General features: G+C 40.5%; 2 protein-coding genes across 2 annotated transcripts; both read left to right on the top strand.

The window, feature by feature from the left end:
• The first annotated feature begins 2,220 nt into the window (after positions 1-2,220).
• LOC106859369 (stromelysin-2-like) lies at positions 2,221-8,691 on the top strand. Its single transcript, XM_014886579.2, has 10 exons — positions 2,221-2,397; positions 2,545-2,789; positions 3,242-3,390; positions 3,484-3,615; positions 4,474-4,635; positions 5,044-5,263; positions 6,420-6,553; positions 7,105-7,264; positions 8,127-8,230; positions 8,415-8,691. The coding sequence occupies exons 1-10, from the start codon at positions 2,293-2,295 to the stop codon at positions 8,513-8,515; spliced, it is 1,512 nt and encodes a 503-aa protein (XP_014742065.1). The 5' UTR covers positions 2,221-2,292; the 3' UTR covers positions 8,516-8,691.
• Positions 8,692-14,196: 5,505 nt separating this feature from the next.
• Positions 14,197-21,001, top strand: LOC106859372 (stromelysin-1-like). Its single transcript, XM_014886582.2, has 10 exons — positions 14,197-14,319; positions 15,052-15,293; positions 15,383-15,531; positions 15,850-15,975; positions 16,503-16,664; positions 16,796-16,952; positions 17,746-17,879; positions 18,352-18,511; positions 19,713-19,813; positions 20,901-21,001. Exons 1-10 carry the CDS (start codon positions 14,212-14,214, stop codon positions 20,999-21,001), a joined length of 1,440 nt encoding a protein of 479 aa, XP_014742068.2. The 5' UTR covers positions 14,197-14,211.
• Positions 21,002-22,393: the final 1,392 nt, after the last annotated feature.

Genomic DNA, 22,393 nt, shown 5'->3' with positions numbered 1-22,393 from the left:
AGCCACAACACAGCTCCCATTTTTTTATGCTGCAATACTTAAACCCCGGACTGAATGCCCACATTACTTTGAACACTAAGACTGTAGTCTTAGGGTTCATCATAAGAAGGCAAGTCATCTCTTGGATCCATGTGTAAGTATCACACTTGCTCACACATCTCAGAGCCGTGCAGACTGCTCAGCAGTGAATTTGCATCACTCATGCTGCCAAACACAAAGCAAGACACAGCTCTTCCTCCCAGTACTTACCAGCCACTCCATAAATGTCAACTCGAGCATGCAGGCAACAGGATCTGGAAGGGGAAACCAACAGCTGGAGCTATAACATGCCTATTGGCAGCCATGCAAAAGTCACTGAGAAAAAAGGCCCACTAAAATGTTTGTTTCTAAAAGGCTCACTAAAATGTTTGCCAGTTGAGTGTGCTGCATCTCATGCTCTGACTGCTTTGCCCCTGGACAGCAAACAGAGTGTTTCCAAAACATTCAGCTGAAAGCAGAGTATATGTGCCATGTGCAAGCTGCTGCTGCCAGGTGCAGAGACACAAACACAGCATTTGAAATGTCCCTGCTTTGTGTATGGATTTCTATGTGGAAATACAAACATCATACTTACAAATGCAGTTTGGGATGCTCTTCTATGACCAGCAGAGAGAAACCCTGCTGCTGCAAAAGGAGAGGTCCTAGCGTCCCAGTTTCCTTGCTGCCTTTCTGCATCTCTATTCCCTTCTGTGATATCCCACCCCTCCGTCATGGAGGCTCTTCTCTCCCCTTACGGTGCCATCATATTTGCTAACTTCAGCAGCAAACCATTTTTGTGGGGTTAGGGTTATTTTTCTGGGCTGTTTCCCGTAGCTTCAGCCCTCTGAATTTGTTTATTGAGGATGCACTTGTTATCAGAAGGGCACAAGAAAACAGCAAGAGTACTGGCCAGGCTGGGAGGAGCAGGAGGACCCCATTACAGCAGCAGTGGGCTACTGGCAAAGCCATCCTCACCCTGCTGCAGCCTTAGACATAAACATTTGTACCACTTCACTCAATGGTTCAGGGACCTGGGCTCTGACCTGGGTCACACACACAGTGTGACCTGACTCCAGCCAGGCTGTTCAATTCCAGTTTCCTTTGGAAGGAGGCCATGCCTTTCCACAGGCCACCTTGCAGACTGCAGAGCTCAGCTGCTGTGGTGTTGGGATTGTTTTTATGAAGTCTCCAATATATTTTTTTCTCACTGGAGAAGTAGTTCCTTTTTTCTTATTTTTTTTAATGTTCAAAAAGAAGTGGTTTATTTTTAGCTCATGTTTCTCCTTTTGAACTTTCATGTGGGTACTGCGTCAACACAGAAGTCTGCTTCCAAAGATGGATGTCTCGGAAATGAGTGTCAGTAGACATCTCAGTGGCAATGGTTCTGCAACCTCTGCATTAAGTGCAGTGCACCATGTTCAGAAAAGGACATAGGAACTGAAAGTAGGACTTCTGGCAAATGGGGAAACTTGGAATCTATGGCACAAATCCTCATCATCTTCCATCTGATGTTGGAGAAGTTTATTAAAAGAGTCTGTTGAATCTTTCATCCCAAAGGTGTCCATAGTTCTGTAGGGCAGTTTCTGCCATTTCTTCTTTAGTTGTGAAACCACCCTCACCTAATTGGCCATGCAGACCAGGATATATGATCTGGGGTGCTCTACTGAGATTTTTACTTTGTGGGGTAAGGGAGAAAAGGGATAAGGCCATAGATCCATGGTCGAGGTAGCAGCACAAATAATGGTTCTGTAACCATGCTGGGATGTCAGTTTCAAGAAAAGAGAAATGAGTTTTTGTACAAGTGGCTATGTCACTAAAATTATCAAGTACAAGGAAGGGTTTTTCTCTGTATGCAAGCCACATTGAGAAAACTGAAGGCAGTTTCTGGAGGTCCCTCTTCAAGTACTATAAGGAATTGCATATTGTTGACCCTCACAAAGAGCCAGGTCACTTCAGCACCTCTGAAAAATGGGCAAGCTTTTGTCTAGTCCACTTTAAGAATGAAGAAGAAAACAACATACTGTCCGATAATGTGATTGCGAAATCAGGGGGTTTTGGGCAAGGTAAACTGTCATGTGTTTGCTTGCTTCTAAACCCAAATTTGTTTTCTGTGTTCCTGTGGAAAATCAGAGGATGTTATAAGCTGAGTCATGCCATTATTGACTTTAGCAAGCACAGCACTGATATAAATAGTGAAACACTGGTGAGTCTTAGAGAGAGGAAAAGGAGATTGAGAGGTCTTCTAGCAAGGGCTGGTAGGACAGGGAGACAAAGATGAAGACAAAGTTCCTTCTTTTCCTTGAGTTATTATATGTTATATGCTCCTCTGCTTTTCCAGTGGCTCCAGAAAAGGAAAAAGAAGATATGCAATTTGCTAAGGTAAGGACTATGGACAGAACTGATGAAATAATTTATTGTGAAAATGAACATAGTGATGTATTAGCAATGTAGAATATTTTATTACCAGATCTCTGCATTAGAGAAGCAAGTTTACATTCTAAACTGTTGCTTTTTCTTCCCTATCAGAAATATCTTGAAAACTTTTACGATTTTAAAGAAGAGAAACATCCTCTGTTTAGAGCAAAGGACCTCAACCACATGGCTGACAAAATACGAGAGATGCAGTCATTCTTTGGGCTAGAGGTGACTGGGGAGCTGAATCAGAAGACACTGGACATGATGAAGCAGCCCAGATGTGGAATACCAGACATCCGTTCATACAGCACCTTCCCACACAGCCCCACGTGGAAGAAAGAAGATGTGACCTATCGGTAACATACATTAAAGCATGTTTTTCTGCACACCACTGGGGAGCTATTCTAGGCAGAAGTAATGTCAACATGTTCTTTACTATTCATTTCTGTGCTTCTCTGTATAAAAGCTCCATTCAGGATGAAAGGGACAGGAATGTGGGAACTATTCAGGCTTCCAAATAGTGATGAGCATACCGAAACAGGAGTTTACATTGATTAGCTAATAGCCTACTAAATATTATACTCAGTGGGTAGAAGGAATACAACTGAATATATATGCTAGGGTTTCTGAAAGACATGAAAGAAAACTCTGAAATCTTCATCTGGTATGTAAGCAAATATTTTGAATATAAACCACTTGAGACACATAAATAATTGTAACAACTGATTAAAATATTTGACCTTGATACCACATGTCCCAGTCACATGTGATCTGGTTGCTTTTAATTCTTTTTGTCTTTAATTTACAGGATTTTGAACTACACTCCAGACATGCTGCAAGCTGATGTAGAGGAAGCAATTGCAAGAGCCTTCCAGCTCTGGAGCAGTGTCACCCCTCTGAGGTTCACCAGGGTCTATGGTGGCCAAGCAGATATAATGATTTCCTTTGCAGCTGGATGTAAGGAGACTCTCTTGCTAGAGAATCATAGGACTTGCCACTTTTTCTTACCAAGATAATGAAAAACATCCCTTTTTCCCCCCTTATTTTTAGTTCACGGCGACTTCTATTCCTTTGATGGTCCAGGAGGAACTCTGGCTCATGCCTACCCCCCTGGCAGTGGGATAGGAGGAGATGCCCATTTTGATGAGGATGAAAACTGGACCAAATTTACTACCTATAGTGGTAGGCAAACTTTAATATTATATAGATTGTTATTTTATTAGAAATTGTTGTCTTGAAAATGCTGTAAAGTCGCATATCCCATGGCAGTAGTTCCAGTATTTACTGAGATGTAAAATGTCAGTGTAATTTAGTAAAAGAGTTCTGCATATTTTGGTCTGGGATGCAGTCACAATAGTCCCTTGAATTTAATGCAGACTGCAGTTACAGCTCCAGTGAAGGAAATTAAGTTAGTGTGGAATAGCAGTGTTTTGTAATCACGGCATCAAAAGACAGGGAATTGTCACTCTCCGATAATGACCTTAAAAGTTATAATATAATCTCTCTTGTTTGTTTGTTTGTTTGTTTTTACATGGATTTGAGGTTTTTTTCTGATATAAAGTGATGCTCATCTTTAATTTCTGGAAAGGAAAAAAATCTTGAATTTATTGGCAAATAAAATTAAATATAATAGTGAAGTGTTCTGGTTTCCAGCAGTGTCCAGGGATTACGTTGCACATTATTGGTTTTGTGAAGTAGTTGCCAGGCAAATTCCATGTAATTTACTATTCCCAAAATAAACTAAAACTTTCTCACCTGCTTTTCAATTGTTATTAATGTTAAAGAAACCTTGATTCTTTGTTGGAAAATTTCTGCAACATGGGCAAAACTGCTCCAAGAGTGGTTTTCCAGAGAGAAATCAATGCCTATAATTCAAAACTCACTCCAGGAGGCCAGAGAGCTCTTACTTGGGCATAGTTAAATTCTGCCTTTCTTTTAAGACCGTGAATGATACATCTCACATGAGAGAATGGCACCTGTATCCCGCTGTCATGCAAAAAATTTATTGAGTTCTTGCTCTTTGTGCTGGATCTATTTCAGGATACAACTTATTTCTTGTTGCTGCTCATGAGTTGGGCCACTCACTAGGTCTCAGTCATTCCAACGTTTTTGGTGCTTTGATGTATCCTATATATATGGCCACGGACACAAGGAACTACCAACTTCATCAGGATGACATTGATGGCATTCAAGCCCTCTATGGTAAGCAAGAAGCATCATTTTCTGCTGAACGATTGACAACAATTTATAATTCATTTTACCCAACAGATAAAATGTACTGAACTTCCCACTACAAGAAAGATACTGAGGTTTAATTTCCTGTTATTATTTTGGGCAAATCTTTTGGGGTTTTTGTGGCTAACAGTCTACACTGCAAAATGGAATTTGTAGACTGTATTCACTCCAGTTAGTCAAAAGATCCAAGAGCTTTTCCCAATGATACCAGAGGAACAGCCCATGTCTGTAGGATTAAGCCCTCTTATCTTCCACAGAAGGGTGGTAATGTGCACAGCTGTCTATGCATTTGGCTTCACATAGTACAGCCTGAAATGCTATGATGTGAACTGCTCTGATCCACCTTCCAATCCCACACTTATTTATTTTCCAAAGGACCTCCCAAGGAATCTCCTGCACTTCCAACAAGAGCTTTTCCCCCACAAGAAACAACTGAAATGGTACCTGCAGAAGCACCAACTCAAATGTCTCCCAGGGAAGAACCAACAGAAATGACACCCTCCAAGCCACCCCAAAGACCAGACGACTGTGACCCTCATCTGACTTTTGATGCTATCACTACTCTCCGTGGGGAAACACTGTTCTTCAAAGGCAGGTAAATGCTTTTATTTCCATTTTTTTGTGAGACTCACAAAGGCAAAGCATAAAGTTCAGTTCAAGGAATTCATCCCCCTCGGTTGCAAAGGAAAATATTTCTTTCTGTAAGTGTTAAGGCAACTTTGAAAACTTTTAGTAGCCCACCTGGGCTGAATGAGTAACATGGTTTACTCATTTGTGTTTATACAAGTGAGTATAATGTTTTAATCCATCATACATCATCATCCATGTCTATTAAAATTGTGCAAGGCTGAATAATTCCAGTGTCGCTTCTCAGCATGCAGCTGCTTCACATACAGCACTGTCCTCATCACACCATCCCATGTGTGGGCCAGGGAGCAGTGGAAAATGTCACTGGTGACTTTTGGTGTCACTCTGACCTAGGATTCTGCACCATATCAAGTGCTCAGCAATGTCTACAGGGAGCCCCTGCTGTTACAGGGTGGCCTTGTTTCAGGCACGCTCTGGCTGCAGTGAGTTGTTGGCTGGGCACATCCAGCCTGGTGAGAGCAAACAGCAGGTCAGGTTCAGGACTTCACCCCCTTCTTGGTTTGGTAGGTGTGTTTTGATTGAACAAGTTTCCTTTGATGATGTGGGTCTGATTTTCCTTCTAAAACACATGAAGAATTGTAGCTTTAAAACTTATTAATTTTCAAGGAGGAGAGGGAAAGAGCAATTCTTCCTTTTACTGGGTTTTAACATGTTTCTCAAGAATTTTTATTTAAATTTGCGACCAAACTGAAATGAGCTGTGCCTACCTACATGGGTCATGGTGAAGAGAAGGCTGCAGTTGTCAGCCCTGACACAGATATCCCACGTTGTCCTGGACAAACCATTAGGGTGCAAATGCAGAAGCCCTCAGGGCCACTAGCTGTAGGTGACCCTGGCTGAGCCAAGGGTTGGACAGGATGGTCTTCAGAGGTCCTGTCCAACCTCAATTATTCTGGGACCTCAGAGCAACCTGTGGCAAAGGGCACAGATCTGTGAGGGAGCAGGGCAGGGTGAAGGATTGCATCCCAAAAGGAGTGATACCTCTGCCTCATAGGGAGCCCTGGTTCCAGCACCCAGACAGTAGGATTTAAAGCACATGTACAGGCCCTTGATCTCCTAATGAAGCACAGAGTATGAAGCACTGCTGGTTTTGTTTCTATCAGCTATGTCTGGCGCAGAAGTCCGTACTTCTCAGAAATTGAGCACGACACCATCTTCTCCTTCTGGCCATCACTGATAGCTGGCTTTGATGCTGCCTATGAGGTTGACAAGAGGGATCGAGTGCTATTTTTCAAAGGTACTTCTCTTATATTTTCATCATTTTTTAATGCATACATGAAGTTATAGCAATACTGCTGATGATATTTAATCATAATGGAAGGAATATTATACTAATATTCATATGAACTCTAATACTAGTACTACCACTAATAGAGGATATTCTTAATATTCAAATCCATTTAAATTTTGCAGATTATGTTACTGCCATTAACTAATGCTGCTTCACCACAGTCCTACACAGACTTCCTTTGGTCAGTGAGAGAAGACCATAGCTGAGACAAACTTGATTGCTACATTACATTATCTAAATACATTTTTAAAGATGACAAACACCTAAAAAATATATTGACTTTTAATTATTGAGTACATACTATTGTATTGACTAAAAAAAATAGAAAATCCAACAGCTATGAGATGTTCAAACTTCTGTGTGCCCTACGTGGGCACTGTTTTCAGCTGGATATCTGTGCTGTTTGGTGGCATTTACTACACAGAAAACTCTGGAGCTTTGACAAAAAGGAGATCAGACTCCTCAAGAATCTTACAACTTTTTCTATTTTCCTGTAGATGACCAGTACTGGGCTGTCAGTGGCTACAGAATAGAGGCAGGGTTCCCTAAGCCCATTCAGAACCTGGGCTTCCCCACCAGTGTCAGGAAAATCGATGCAGCTGTTCATGACCAAAGTACCAAGAGAACCTATTTCTTTGTTGGCAACAAGTACTGGAGGTAAGGTTCTTCTCCTTCCTGTACATGAGATAATCAAAACAGCTTTTTTTAATGAAGTAATGTGTGTATTTGTACAGGAAATTAATTTCCTACTTTTGTCAGTCTTCTCAGCCGCTAAAAGCTGAAACTCAATTACTCAGGTCTTTTCATAAAACAAAGTCTGTTACACCTGAGGGTTCATTTACTCTTACCAGGCTCTGATTAAGGGGCAAATGAGTTTTGTTCATTCGTTAAGAAGCAGTGTGAGCTTGTATAAAAATATAATGTGTTATAATTAGTATAAAAATATATATCAAGTGGACTTTGTCATCATGTCAGATTTTCATTCAGTAGTTACTGAGAAGCTCTGTGAAATTTATAAATGACAAGTCAAGAAAGTTATAGAAGGAGAATTAAAAAGATATAGAAGGAGAATAAAATAGATACTTTGTAAGAAACAGTTCAGCTAAGCAGTAATCTTAGCCTAATAATTAGTCTAATACTATTTTGAAAGAGTATTATTACACCTGAAGTTTGCATTTCCCTTATGGGGTCACGTTATCAATTTTGTGCTGTAAAACTAAAATAATTATGTCTGAATAACTATTTAAGATTATTACTCAATATAAGCCCCATTCAGCCTTATTGTCAGTCTCAGAGAATGAAAGCAAATATTCTAATCTGATATTCTGAAAACAGACTTGCCCAAGCTTCTAAAGATGTAAATATTCACACAGCCAGGATTTATACAGCTCTATGAGGTCATAGATCACAGGTGCTGGATTTTCAGCTGAGAGTAGGCATCTTTTGTAAAAAACCCGTCTGGTTTCACCGCTGAATGTCACATGCTTATTTTCTGTTTCCATGCAATTTCTTTATTTAGTTTCAATGAAAATACCCAATCAATGGAAAGAGGCTATCCAAGAAAAATAGTTGCAGACTTCCAAGGGATCAGCTATCCAATTGACGCTGCACTTCAGAAAAATGGTAAATAAATTAAAATGTAATTTTAAAAGACCCCAAAGACCACCTACCAAAGCCAAAAAGAAAAATTACATTTCAATGAATATATTAAAATTTTTGTTTGATTTTTTAAATCACTCAATGAAATAGTGATAAATATACAAAAATGAAACATTAATTTTTCCATATTTTTTCCTTCCAATTCTAGGATATTTCTACTTTTTCCATGGATCGAACCAGTATGAGGTTGACATCAAGAGGAAGAAACTCATCCGTATAATGAAAAGCAACAGTTGGTTTAATTGCTAGAAATATGAAGTGATGGTGCAGGAGTATATTTGTACCAGGAAAGAGTTTTTCATATTTCTTGATTTCAAATAGTGTTATTCAGCTGTTCCTGTGCATCTGAGTCTGAAATGATGGCCTTTGGCAATTCTAATTTAAAACCTTACAATGTAAAACCTTATGTACAGTTTTAACTTATTTTGTTCTCCAACTATTTATTAATCAAGTTGTTTTCGAGCAATAAAGTATTTTGCTTGAGTTCAGCAGTTCTTGTGTTCTGATTCAGTCCACTGGAGACAAGGCACCTGCTACAACCACACACAAGCCTGAATGGCACCAGGAGCCATCAGCATTTCAGCCGGGCTCAGTGCCTGTGGGGGGAAGTTAAAGAGAAGTAGAGGGGCAGTTCTTGCAGGCAATTAGAAATTATCCAGGTGAGAAAGGAGGGAAACAAGACACTCAGGAACAATGTGGGGCAGGCATAAAAGGTAAGAGGAGATGCCACACAGGAGTGTGTGAAGGGAGAGACTGGAGTCTATGGCCTCACCTGCCATGACCCCTGGCACAGGAACAGAGGGGTCAAGGCAGGGGTGGGGACAGGCAGATGGGAACATGGCAGTGGCCTGAGAGGACCCAGTGCCACTGAGGGTGGCTTTAATGGATAGAGACATTGGCACAGCTGGACATGGGTGACCAGAGAGAAGGGTAAGTTCCTAGTTTGGGGATGAAGGTAACATGCATGCTGCGTTGGAAGTGATGGAGATATGATCACAGGGTCACAGGGAGTCGGTGGATCAGCTCTCCTGAGCTGTGACCATGTGCAGTGGAAAAGGAGTCAGGGCTGGCAGTCCACCTCACACTGCTCAACAACAAAGCAGAAACAATAACCACTTCCCAGACCAAATAAGCCAAAATGATAAGAAAAAATCCGAGGATTTTTATGTAACTGCCACAGATGAATCCTCCAGAGGATGAGTTGTGAGATACAGAGAAGCACATCTACTTCCTCCATGCTCCTTTTCTGGGTCCATCTCACAGAGCAATAGCCCAGTGAATTTAAACACTCCTAGGGCTTAAAGACAGCTTGGCTGTAGTCCATCCTCTCTTCGAAGGGATTTGATCCCATCTCTTACAACACTGTTCTGATGGTGTGATTGCACAAGGAAGATGACTCGCTATTACTCTTTCTCTAGCAGAACTGGCAAAGGCAGAAAAAGATGGGAATGGCTCACAAGGAGAATATTCCAGCTACCACAGCTCAAACCCATTTGACAGAGGTACAATTTGTTCCTGGTTTTCTGCGCAGGGCAGTTGATTCAGACATCTGATGAAAGACATACTACCATCTGTCCCACATCCATCAGGGCCAGAGGAAGCCACGTGTGTCCCAGTGCACCCACAGGCCACTGTCCCACTGTGCTCACAGACAAGAGCAAAGAGAGGCAGCAGGTTGGATGATGCTAGGTTGGATGGGGCTTTGAGCAACCTGGTCTAGTGGAAGGTGTCCCAGCCTGTCACAGGTGGGCTGGAATAAGATTATCCTTATTATCCTTTCTATGCCAACAATTCTATAATCTTATGATCTTGGAATATCTCATCTCTGCCATGTTCTCCTCAAGTATGTTTTGTGCCATGCTAGATATGCTCTAAGTGCCTCTAAAGCCAGATTTAAAACCAACCTACATTACAAATCAGGCCATGGCTTAAAAGTCACTTTCAACTTTGAGAGCAGTCCCTACTGTTGTGTCAAGTAGGGACACAACAGCTCAGCATTGCCACAAGGGCAGTGGTTCACCATGGTGAAATCATGCACTGAAAAGTGGCTGAGCTCACCTGGCAGCAGTCCAGGCAGGGCAAAGACAGGAAAACTGGTGTTGCCCCAACATCTCCCAGTGTCTTTCTCAATAGCTCTTGCTCTGTACATAGCCTATCCTGAACAAACTTCAGTCCAAGGACTTTAGATGCCTCCAGGCTTAGGCAGGGTGCTTGTGAGTACAGTTTGTGCATAATTAATGGAGTTAATTCTCTTTGTTTTTAAAAATGCCTACATACTTTGATATCCTAAATAGATGCCTTCTTGTATATGAAGGCTACCTTCAGAAATCAGGCCTTTAGGCTCTGGTTGCTGTCTGAGACTCGAAAGGGGTTAAGGAGGAACCAAAAGGAACATTTCAGCAACAGTGTAGCAGAACACTGTTGATGTTTACAATGACTCACATTAAAGTATTTCTCCTGCGTAAGGTTAGTACTGCTTTTTTAGTTATGACATCCAGCAAAATTAAAATACTTCCTCCACCTTTGGGTATTAATTAGCTTAAATTCACAATATCTGAAAAGCGAGTGCTATTTACTTATTTGTGAAGAAAAATGTATCAAGTGTAGCCTGGAGCAGAAACGGATGACAACATGCCGTGGATATCACATAGACAAGGGGACTAGTGAGATGTGTTAATCATGGAATTTCTATCTGTATTTCTGATTTGTTAATGTCTTAAACTTTGAAATGAAACATTACTTTCAGTTTGGGAAAAGCAATGAAATCCCTGGCAAATGAAAGATGTAGTTCAGATGACATTGGAAATATTAGAAGCAGAAATGCTGGAGCTGCCTGCCTATACTCAGTGAACAAGAGAAGATTTCTTGTAACCATGATTTTGTTATAACTCATAAATTATTGCTGGAATTAAAGGCCTCTTGGATGCCAGCAGGGGAAATTTATCCATAAACGTAATTTCAAGTACTTGTCCTGTATGAATAGAAACTTTCCTTGGAATCCAAGAGCAGGCATGCAAATTAGAGCCACAAAATATAACCAGTAACGTCTAAAGTACTTGACTGCATAACAGTTGACCTAGACCCAATCCCTTTTACATGAAATCCCAGGCCAAAATCCCCTAATGACTCCACTGACAGAGGGCAAGGGTGACCTGTGTGCAAGTTGACTGGAACTGGAACACTCAATGCTGCCAGGGAATCAGCGTTACCATGCTGGAGACCCACAACTGCTATATAAAAGCCAGAAGTAGGTCACACACCCGTCTTTGTCAGCAGTAAGATATTTTTGAGGCTAGGTTTGTGCTGCCAGGACTGAGGGTTTGCAGCACAGCCAGGAAGGAGGTGCCAAAGGCACTGAGTTAAGCAATGCTCATGGCAGCACAGGCTGAAGTTGCAGTTTTACAGCTCAGAAGTTCCCCCTGCACAGACCTGCTCTCCCAGGTTTTGGCCAGGGGTCCCACACTAGCCAGGACACTGAGGGTACATAGGACAGCAGAGAGGAACAGTTTCAAGAGCAATTAAGAGTAATTTCTGTGCAATTAAGCCCTTGGCTTCGCACAACAAGCCAACTTAGTTTCATCCTATTGAGGCTCTATGAGATGTTCTTTTTCTTTTCTCTATACTACATTATTCATTAGTTTTAAAATATATGAACTGTGAATTAGCAATGACCTTTGTGGTAAGGTTAATAATAATAGCAATAAACATATTATGTTATATGTTATTTTATCTTGTGTTATATGTCTTAGGGTGGAGCTATGGGAATGCATCCAAGGCAGATAAATTCCAGAAGACAAAGAGATAAGGGCAATCCTAGGAGCTTACCCAGACAATTTTACAGGTTGTAAAAAAGAGAGCATAGTAATTTTCACACTGACTTCTTTGAGCTAAAACCAGAGATTGACATTATATATTGTGCTACTTCTGGATAAAGTCATATCAAAGAAGGTTTCTGTGATTATGGAATATTCTTTATAAAGCATATTCTAGGCGATTGATTTATTGAGAGAAATGGGGAATAATATCAAGAAAAATGTTGACAGAGTAGCAAATGTATTTGAGAAAGCTGATGATCAGAAAACTATATAAATTTCATTAACACCTTCCTAGATGGTTTTAATGTCTTTTAGTAGCCCTCTCATTAGAGAGAAAGATGAGTGATGAAAATTTAAGCCCTACAGGCTGGAAAGTTACTTCTTCCTTCTAGTACACATGGAGACCCTGAGAGAAGAGAAGAGAAAAAAGATTTGGAAGTCTGTAGGGGGCTGTAAGTACCAGAATCTATTTCTGCAGAGAGGTAATGTCAATGTGCAAGCTGCACAGGATAACTCTGCACCAATTTTTTGATTCATCTCACCCACTCTGGTACACCTCACGTAACTCTGTGAGTGGAGTCATTGCCAAAAGTTCACTCAGGGGATTGCTTCTTCTTGCTCAGCTGACCCATTTCTGGGTTATTCCCTGAGCCTGTCCATCTCCTTCCAGGACTAGGGAGGGGTTCTCTCCCTAATGGAAATGTCTCAGGTAGATGCCTGCTCTCAGGGTAGGAATTCAGTCGGCAGTGACCAGATAACCCTTGTGGAGTCCCACCAGCCTTGCCTTGCTGTTTCAGGTGCCCAGACCTAGCAGTCCCTCTTGTCGTGTCTGTGGATGGCCACAGCCTTGCTGTGCTCTGGGGATCCCTCTGGTACCAGCACAGTGCTCTTCAGCAGGAAATTATGTCAGCAAATACCTCAAGTGTGCAATGGATTTATAAGCTCTTCTTTCACATCCCTATTGTCCCAGCAGCTCTGTGGAAGGGGGTTTATCTCTCTGCACATTCAAAGTCTCACCTGCTCCTCAGTGCTGCAGGCTTACCCAAAATCCTGTGTCAGCCCCACACAGAAGTCTCGGGTATGTTGGCTGTTTTCAATGGCAGTAGACATCTCTCTTCAGGACTGCCATTCCCACTGCTTTGTCCTCATTTGTGGTAGTGCTTGGAGGGTGTGATTTGGCATGGAGGGAAAGTGGACACAATCTAGAGTGTGCCTGCTGTTTTTCAGCAGTTCTTACCATCAATGGCAGAAATGGAGAACAGAGGAACCTCTCTCTGACAAGGATAGCCATCAAAGAGTTTGATCCAGAAAACCTCAGTGCTTTTTAAAACCTTATAGTAAGTATCAAAGAAGGAGAATGTGAAATAAAGTCTTTGGGCAATTCTCTGAGAGCAGTGGACAAACTGCTGAATAAAAGTAGCATGAAAATATCTTTGTTCGAGTTTTATAATTTTTATATATGCTGGGGAAAGTGCTTTTATTTAGTTTTGTTAATTTCACATTTTCCTGCAGAAAAAAAAGATTGTCTCATCCAAGTGCAAACTGTTTTTGAAAAGCTGCATAAACAAAGCATTACTTTGTCAAGCAAGGAGTTATAGCACTGACAGGACTCTACTAAAAGGAAGAATGGTGGCACTATAATAACTTCCAAAAAAAAAAATTATAAATCTCCCTGAAAAAAAAAATCTAGAAAACTAATTTTCTGTTTGTAGTCGACAGTCCTGTATTCTATGAATATTTATCCCTTTAGGCACTTCAACAACTCGTCTGAAATCAATATTATCTTTGAATGGAAAGCATTAAAGAGATGTGCTTTAAGTTTTGGAGAGTAAGACTACATTTTAACAATTAAAAGGTTAATAAGCTCATTAAAAAGAACTACAGGTCTATTATCTTCTCATTAATCATATTTCCATATTGCAAAACCTGCACAAGGGTGGAACCGGATGAAAGACAGCACTGATCTGTTTTATGGTAAAACTCTTGTTTTGTATGTTCTGTTGCTAACTAGACAATGTGAGAACCAATGAGTCAGGGATTAGAAAGCTTTATAAAGCAAAAAAATACTGTATAAAGGTGAAGCAGGTGTGTGGCAGACTACAAAAAGGACTTCTATATAGGCTAGTGGAAATGAGAATGGGAAATCTCGCATTTCTCCTATTATTATGTGCAGCGCTTTCTTGTGCTTTTCCTGCAAATACAAGGCAGACAAAGGAAGAAGGAATGCAGCTTATCCAGGTGAGGATGGTAGAGCTCTGGGGTGAGCACCCACAGCAGTCTGTGTAACTGGTATAGATCAGCCAAAGAGCAAATAGAATAAATAACTGATTGAATGTTTCTCGAAATGGGTGTGTGATGACAAAGGCTACTTTAGCACCATTTTATTTTACGGGTTTTTTAGAGACCAATTAAATCCGATGATGAATTCACTCTGGGTTAATTTTATAAATAATTAAACTCTTTAGTCAGTCTAGGGTTGGTTTGTAGTTCAGGTGGAAATGTGGTTATTTATGTGACTTGTGATACTATGAAACATAACTCTACATGAAGTAAGTATAGTATATTTTCCTGAAATATTACTGTCTAAAATGTGGGGAAACAAGATACAACTACTGAAATTTTATATTCAGTCATATATTTCAAATTACTTCCTCTAAAGGACTCTAGGTAACCTTGAGGGGCAGGGTAAGTGGAGGGCACATTATAAGAAAATAATCTATTAAACAAATGCTAATTTTAAATGTATTTTGATAACTACAAAATATTTATGATGATAATACAATGTAAACAACTACCATTAAGAGAAAAATATTCATACAGGCTTTAACAAGCTATTATCCATGCTGTCATAGAACAGAAAGAAAAATAGCAAACACACATGACTGACCCATGTTAGTTTAATATCTTATAAGCTTCAAGAGCAAACAACATTGATTGTTCTAAGTTCTGAGTTTGTTTCTTTTTCATTAGAAGTACCTGGAAAAATACTATGGATTTAAGAAAGATGAGGAACCTTTTGTTTGGAAAAGTAATAATGCAATGACCCAAAAACTAAAAGAAATGCAGGAATTCTTTGGGCTGGAGGTGACAGGAAAACTGGATTCTGGCACTTTGGACTTGGCACAGAAACACCGCTGTGGATTCCCTGACGTAGCTGGGTTCTCCACTTTTGCAGGAGAGCCAAAATGGACAAAACAAGTCCTGACATACAGGTAATCACAATGGAATTCTTCATGTCAAGGCAGTGGGAAGTACAGGATGAGTGGTAAGAACACAAGTTGTTCTCTCTTGTATCTTAAAGGATAGTAAACTACACACCCGACCTGCATCCATCAGATGTCAATGCAGCAATCAAGAAAGCATTAAGTGTATGGAGCAATGTGACCCCACTGAGATTCATAAAGAAGGACAGAGGTGATGCAGACATAATGATCTCCTTTGCAGCCAGAGGTAAATCTCATGTAACCATTATGATTTATTGCCAAGTACTGCCTATATGGAGCAGCTGACCTGGAATGATTTCTCCCATACATAGCACATGTGGAGATCAATGTCCAATTGAACAAGCAGACAGAAAGATAGAGGTTCTTGCTCTAGGTGCTATGGTTGCAACTCTTGACAGAGTTTGGGGGAGGGCATAGAGGAATTAGAGAGAAAGAGGAAGAAAATTTAGGGAGCTACCAGTAGTTCACTGGATACATACCTGCTATGTGCTGCTCAGTGTGTGCATGAATGCCCAGTCAGCTGTGTTTGGGGTTTGCTGCTCAGGTCACAATGACTTCATCCCCTTTGATGGCCCAGGAGGCTCCCTCGCCCATGCCTATGCACCTGGCAAAGATTTTGGTGGAGATGCTCACTTCGATGAGGATGAAACGTGGACCAAAAGCACAGAGGGTAGGTAATTAAGTTCTCCAAGCCCTTCCTGAAGCAAGTTAGACATGGAATCAAGGGTGCAGTGTCTGTATCCTCTCTTCCTTAAGAAATGTTTAAATTGCCTCTGATTTGAAGGAACATGTGGTTTGCATAGCTATAAAAAGCCTCTGAGCCTCTGGTTTAAGAAGTTAAAGCCCCAGCTCAGCTTCTGCCATGCACTGAAAGGAGCTTTATTTGTAAGGGAGTCTCACTTCTTCCCATTCCTCAAACCTCTTCCTGCACAGTTACCTCACTTACACTGGTCCAGGGTTCTTCTTCCACACTGTATTCTGCAGGATCGACAGACTCTTTCCTTGTACTCTGCTATAATGATTCCATTATTTTTATTTCTGACTACAATTTCATCTCCAACCGAATTTCCCACAAGAAGTTCATTTGCTTGACCAAGCAATTATGAAAGCTTCTGATCTACCTTATGCTCTTCATGTTATTTAGGAAAAATAAAAAGACACAGCTCTCCTATAATGTGTTTTGTTTGATGTTTTCAGGCACGAACCTGTTTTATGTTGCTGCCCATGAATTTGGCCATTCACTGGGACTTTTCCATTCCAAAGATCCCAATGCTCTGATGTATCCAATTTACAGGAAATTTGACCCTTCAGTACTCCTTCTTCATCAGGATGATATTAGTGGCATACAGTACCTCTATGGTAATTCAGAATTTTTCGTCAACTACTGCTTGTAATTTCAGTCTTCGGATACCTTTCAGTGACATTTTTGTGCACTGGATATACCTCAATGAGTTCACACTATAATTTCTTCCATAAACTGCTTCTTTTAGGATCATCTCCTAACACAAACAACGATCAAAGAGAATCTACTGAGATAAAAGACCCAACTGAGTCAAAAGATCCTGAACAGCCAAACAGCTGCAGCTCCAATTTAACATTTGATGCTGTCACCACTTTCCGTGGAGAAATAATGTTCTTTAAAGACAAGTAAGTCAGCCTCTGAAAGTAAAATGCCCGAGTGTCACTTTTTAAACAATGCCACACAGCACAGTAAAATAAGTTTAATTATAATATGAGCCATTTTAGACAGGAAGACAAGACAGGGATTCAGGAGAAGAGATGGAAAACAAAAACAAGGAGAGTAGTGGAGAAATGAAGAGATAAGTATAAGGAGGAGGATGACCTTTGAAATACGGGATGCTGTGAATAGGGTGGGGGAAAATGACTCCTCTGCAAACGTGCTGGTTTTACTTTAGGCTCTAAGCAAGTCCCAAGTGTTCAGCATCTGGGAGAGTTCAGCTTTGGCAAAACACATCACCAGCTCTGGAACACTTCACACTCTCTTTGCTTCCCTTGCTTTGAGAGAGCTGAGTGCTTACCAGTCCTGACAATATACGTGCTTGAAGAGCCCCTGCAGTGAGAATTTAGTATACTCATCAAAGGAAAGGAGTATTGGGCTTTTGTTACCAAAGTCTCACCACATGTCAGCCTTGCGAAACAAGTCTCTCTAAGCTCCACTTCTGCATAAGGGTAAATAAATGTTTTGACAAAACAGTTAATCTGACCTGTTTTAGATGTCTGCATCAAGACGAGAGCAATCCCACCATGGAAATAAAACTCTTTACATTAAGTTTGCAGGGTATGTAGTATGACTAACTTGGGTACATGGCTGGGTTTAATCAGATACATACTGCCCTGGTTGCCATGATGTGACTTCATGCATTAGTGTGTGTGTGTGAGGAACCAATTTCATTTAAAACCTGTTCTATATTTACACAAGGCATATCTGGCGCAAACACCCAGCAGTCAGAACAGCTGAATTTGAGTTGGTATCTTCATTCTGGCCACAGCTGCCACCTGGTGTTGATGCTGCATATGAAATTCCTGAAAAAGACGAAATGGTCATTTTTAAAGGTAAAATGCTGTCTTTTTATTTTCCCAGTTGTCTTCCCAAGTAGCCTAGAGAGTTTGCATCTGGCTTCTAAATTCTTCCTGTAGGATTCCGCAATCTTGAATTTAGTCCAATAAATTTGTGTGTTTCAGTCACAGAAATAATAAAATTATTATCCAAGTTAAAGAACACCTATCTTATTATCCACATTGAAAATTTTCCCTGCCAAAATAAATGTCACTACTTTTCTTATGGGAAATTTTCTATTGAACTTAAGAATGATACTAGCAATAGTATGAAGACTGAAATTTCAGTTTTCAAAGAAAGTAATGTGGAAAACTATTACTTTTTTTTTACTCTAGAACTATTTTCAGTTATTTTCAAGTTCAATTATTATTTTCAAGTAATCATCATGAAAAATGATTTCATGAAAATGATTGTTTCATTCCCAGAAGAAGATTCTCACAACATGTTGTTATGAACTTTTCTTAATAGGGAATGAATTCTGGGTTGTGAGAGGAGATACCATACTTCCTGGATACCCTCAAAAACTCTACACCCTGGGCTTTTCAAAGGATGTTACCAAAATTGATGCTGCTTTTCATAATGGAATTGAGGGGAAAACATATTACTTCATAGCAGACAAATTTTGGAGGTAATATTTCCTGTGCTACTTTTCTAAATAGAAGCAAACATAATCAATATCCTGTCATGGTTTAGCATGCGTTAGTCAGACACTTTTGGTGATCTCTTTCAGTGTCCCAACTGGCTGTGGAAAAATATTTGAAGGGAGGTGGAATAGTGCTTTTAGTTTTCCTCTTAGTTCATTTAACAGTTTATTAGTTTATTTGTTTGTTTTCATTTAGCTGTCTTGGTTTAAAAGTCATTAAAAAGTCATCTCCAGAAATCAGGCAGAAGTTCACTATTCACATATCAAATATGCTTCTGTGGAGTAAGAAGGAGAATGTCACCCACTTTCCAGTTACTAACAGATAGTTGCATGAAATTGCTGATAAATACCATGTACTGCAAAGAATAATCTACTGTGCATGGTTATTATTCTTTTCTTTTCAATCCCATCCCTACTACTCCAGTTTGTCATAGATTACTAACAGCCAAAGTAGGTGTCCTGTAATGGAAGCAGTAAATAACCTGAATTATTTTAGATGAACAATAAAACTTCTCTTTCCTTCTACCACAATGTCCAAATGATTGTATATATAGAGATCACCCTAGAGTAATTATTCAGTCACATATCTGTAGTTTAAGTAGAAGATGAGACTTCTGCATTTTAGGTCAAATTCTTGCAACTTAAATGATGAAGAGTTTGACCATTAAATCTTCTGCTAAGCAAATTATAGAAGGGAAAAGCTTTCACAAGCCTTCTTATTCCAGCACTGATAGATAAACTGCACTTCACCAAAAATGTAATAGCTTGCTGTACATAACTTAAGTAAACTGATGTAAAATACCTTATAATATCAGAAAAAGCACAGATTTTTCCTGATGAACCTTTCTTACCGAGATATAACATGAAAGAAATCTTTTCATAATCTATTATCTATCGCTCCTTTAGGTGTGATCTCTTAGAAAAAATAAAAAACAGATTTATGGTGATGGCTCCTTTATTAGGTATTCTTAGGTGGAGTAAATAGAAGCAATTCATCCAGTGCAGTTAATAAAGTCAGCTAAGAATTTATGGCAAATTGTGTCTCTTTCTGCACTACCAAATGGCACTGAAAATCTTCAATGAACTTGATTATCTGTTGATAAGTAGAAGAAAATGAGCTGAGAGGAATTAATCATGAGGTGTTTGCAGGTTTCATTGACTCTTGTTTGTTTATAATTTTTCTCAGTTATGATAAAAGACATCAGTCTATGGATAGGAAGTCATTAGTCGTAAGAGATGCATTCCCAGGAATTAATGGAAAGATTGATGCTGTTTTTCAACATGAAAGTGAGTAACTGTTCTTGCTAAAATCTGTGTGAAATTCTCAATGTGATCAGGCTGAGAGTGCTTAGTCAGAGACAGCTACTTCTGCATGCTGCTCAGAACCCACAGGATGACCAACAAGAGCCTGAAGCAGTCATATAACACTCCCATGCTTCACTTTACCCTCTTGAAAAATGGTGATGGTACACCTTCAGGGACAGCTGCACATCTGGAAAGGCCAGCTCTAAGGGAGCGATATCTCAGTATTCACGCCGATGTGCACATCACACCATGAAGATCAACATTCAGCACAGTGACATCTCAACAACATAAGGTCACAGCCTGACATAAAACAGTCAGCACCAGCTTCTCCTGCAAGAGGGTGAATATTACTTAGACATGGAAATGCTGGACTAGACTCAAGCATACATTCACACTGCCACATGTCACAGCTTCCCAGTTGCCTCCTTGCTCCTCATCTGCTGCTCACCCAAACCCATGCATGCTAATTGTTTCATAGCAAATCTTACTTCTTCCTCCTAAATGAGTCTCACATGTGGTGCTAAGGGACCTCACTCTCAAGAGGGCAGTGTGGATGTGACTAGCCCAGGTTGGACCTCTCCTTCCCTGCATGGTATCTGGCAGCACCCACCAAGCAAGCGCCTGCTCACTCCACTCTGTGCTCTGTGCCACACTCTGGTCTGTGCAATACCTGCCCACAGGTGGCTAGAAATGCACCCTGCTGGGGGGGTTCAACACAGCTGGTGTGTAAGCAGATATTTTAAACTGGAGAAATGCACAGGATACCTCTTTTATAGAGTGACCCTGTGGGCTTCATCAAGTCCATGATGCAGTACGTGCATGGCTGGTTTGCTGTGGAGTGTGTCTTCATGCAGCTGGGCCACGCTTTGCAGAGGTTACACCTGGGAGCAGATGCTGTTGGCAGCATAATTATATCCCAAGGTTGCTTTGAGCTCTTTGAGGATGTTGTTAACATGTACTAATCTTTATAATCTAATCTAATGTACTAATCTTTATATCTGCAATATCGTAATTCACCTGGGTTTGGGGTTTTTTGTTTGTTTGTTTGTTTGTTTGTTTGTTTTTTCAGACTTCCTTTATTTCTTCAGTGGAAGAAAGCAATTCGAGTTTGACCTTGATAAGAAGAGAGTTACACGCTTCCTAAAGACAAACTTTTGGTTTCCATGCTAAGAAAATGAAATCTGTAATGGTGTTGGAAAGAATGTACTGTTACTGTGCTAGAAAAGCTTTTTCTTGTATAAATATATAGACATCAGTGACTTGCCTCTGCTCCTCCCCAGTTTTCCCTGGGTATTGGCTGGGGGACACCTGTCATGTCACAGTGACAAGGTCCCCATTCACCTCACCTCAGGGGTTGGAGGGGATGGGGGTCAATATCCCAGGTAAGAGCATTTACACTTTTCTACAATTTATTTTGTCATATTCAAAAGGGACTATGGGAATGTCCAAAATTTGTTGTAAGTGGATTAATGGAAAGAACAAAGGCAAAGAAATGAAAGGATCAAGGTAGATTGGGGAGGAAAGGGAAAATAGAGGGATAAGTGCATAAGAGGGATTGGTTTTGTGCAAACAGACTGCAGTCAGCTGCTTCTTTGGCCATGCCCTGCACATTTGGTCCTGTCTTCTCAGTAAATCATGCCTTTTGTGTGGACGAGCTCTTTCTTTGCAAGTTTGGATGAACTTTAAGCTGGACTGGCTGCTGAGGAGCTTAAGAGAGCAGCTGGAGTATGGCAGCAAGCTACAGGGACATGAATGTTACTGGGGATACAGGAGATGCAAGGCCAGCTGCTCTGCTGGGAGGGCTGTGTGTCTAAGAGCAGCTCCTGAGAGCTTCCACACTGTTGGTATTTCCACGTCGGTGCTTCACCATGGGACAGTCCTCTTCAGAGGGAAGTGAGCAATAGGACCCCCAATTATTCATATGGACAGCTAGCAAGATCTAAGGTCTTAGAAAAGGTATCCTTTCTTTCATGCATGTAAAAAAATATCTCCCAGCACCCAATGTCTCCCCCTCATTAAACAACATCCCCCAACAAAGGAAAATGCTGAGAAAAAATAGTTGTTCTATTTGATTCTGCTTCTCCACGAATCACAGAATCACCAAATGGCTGAGGTTGGTTGGGCCTCTGGAAGTTACCATGTTTAACCCCCTCTGCTCAAGCCCACCTAAAGTGGGCTACTGAGTCTCTAGGTGGCTTTTGGGGATACTGCTTCTGCACAAAGGAGAGACTCCACCACGTCCCTGGGCAACCTGTAACAACGTTCTGTCACTCTCAAAGTAAAAAAAGTGTTTCCTGATGTTGAGAGGGAACCTCTCGTGTTTCAGTTTGTGTCCTTTGTTTCCAATCCTGTTGGGACAAGGTGATTGTACTCTATTTATGCATAAAATTGTACTGCAAAATTGCAGTGAGATATTTCAACACACTTCAAGTAACCTTTTTTCTGATGCATTTTTAGAACCCCTGGTAGCAGAGCTACTCAAATGGGCCACTACTGTCATTGAGGAATCTTTATCTGAATTCTACCAGGGTAAAAGATGTATAATGGCATTGTCAGGATAAA

Source organism: Sturnus vulgaris, chromosome 2 (assembly GCF_052056855.1).
Source record: "Sturnus vulgaris isolate bStuVul1 chromosome 2, bStuVul1.hap1, whole genome shotgun sequence".
Lineage (NCBI taxonomy): Eukaryota > Metazoa > Chordata > Aves > Passeriformes > Sturnidae > Sturnus > Sturnus vulgaris.
The sequence above is the reverse complement of the archived record's forward strand: the minus strand, read 5'-3'. Positions and strand labels throughout refer to the sequence as shown.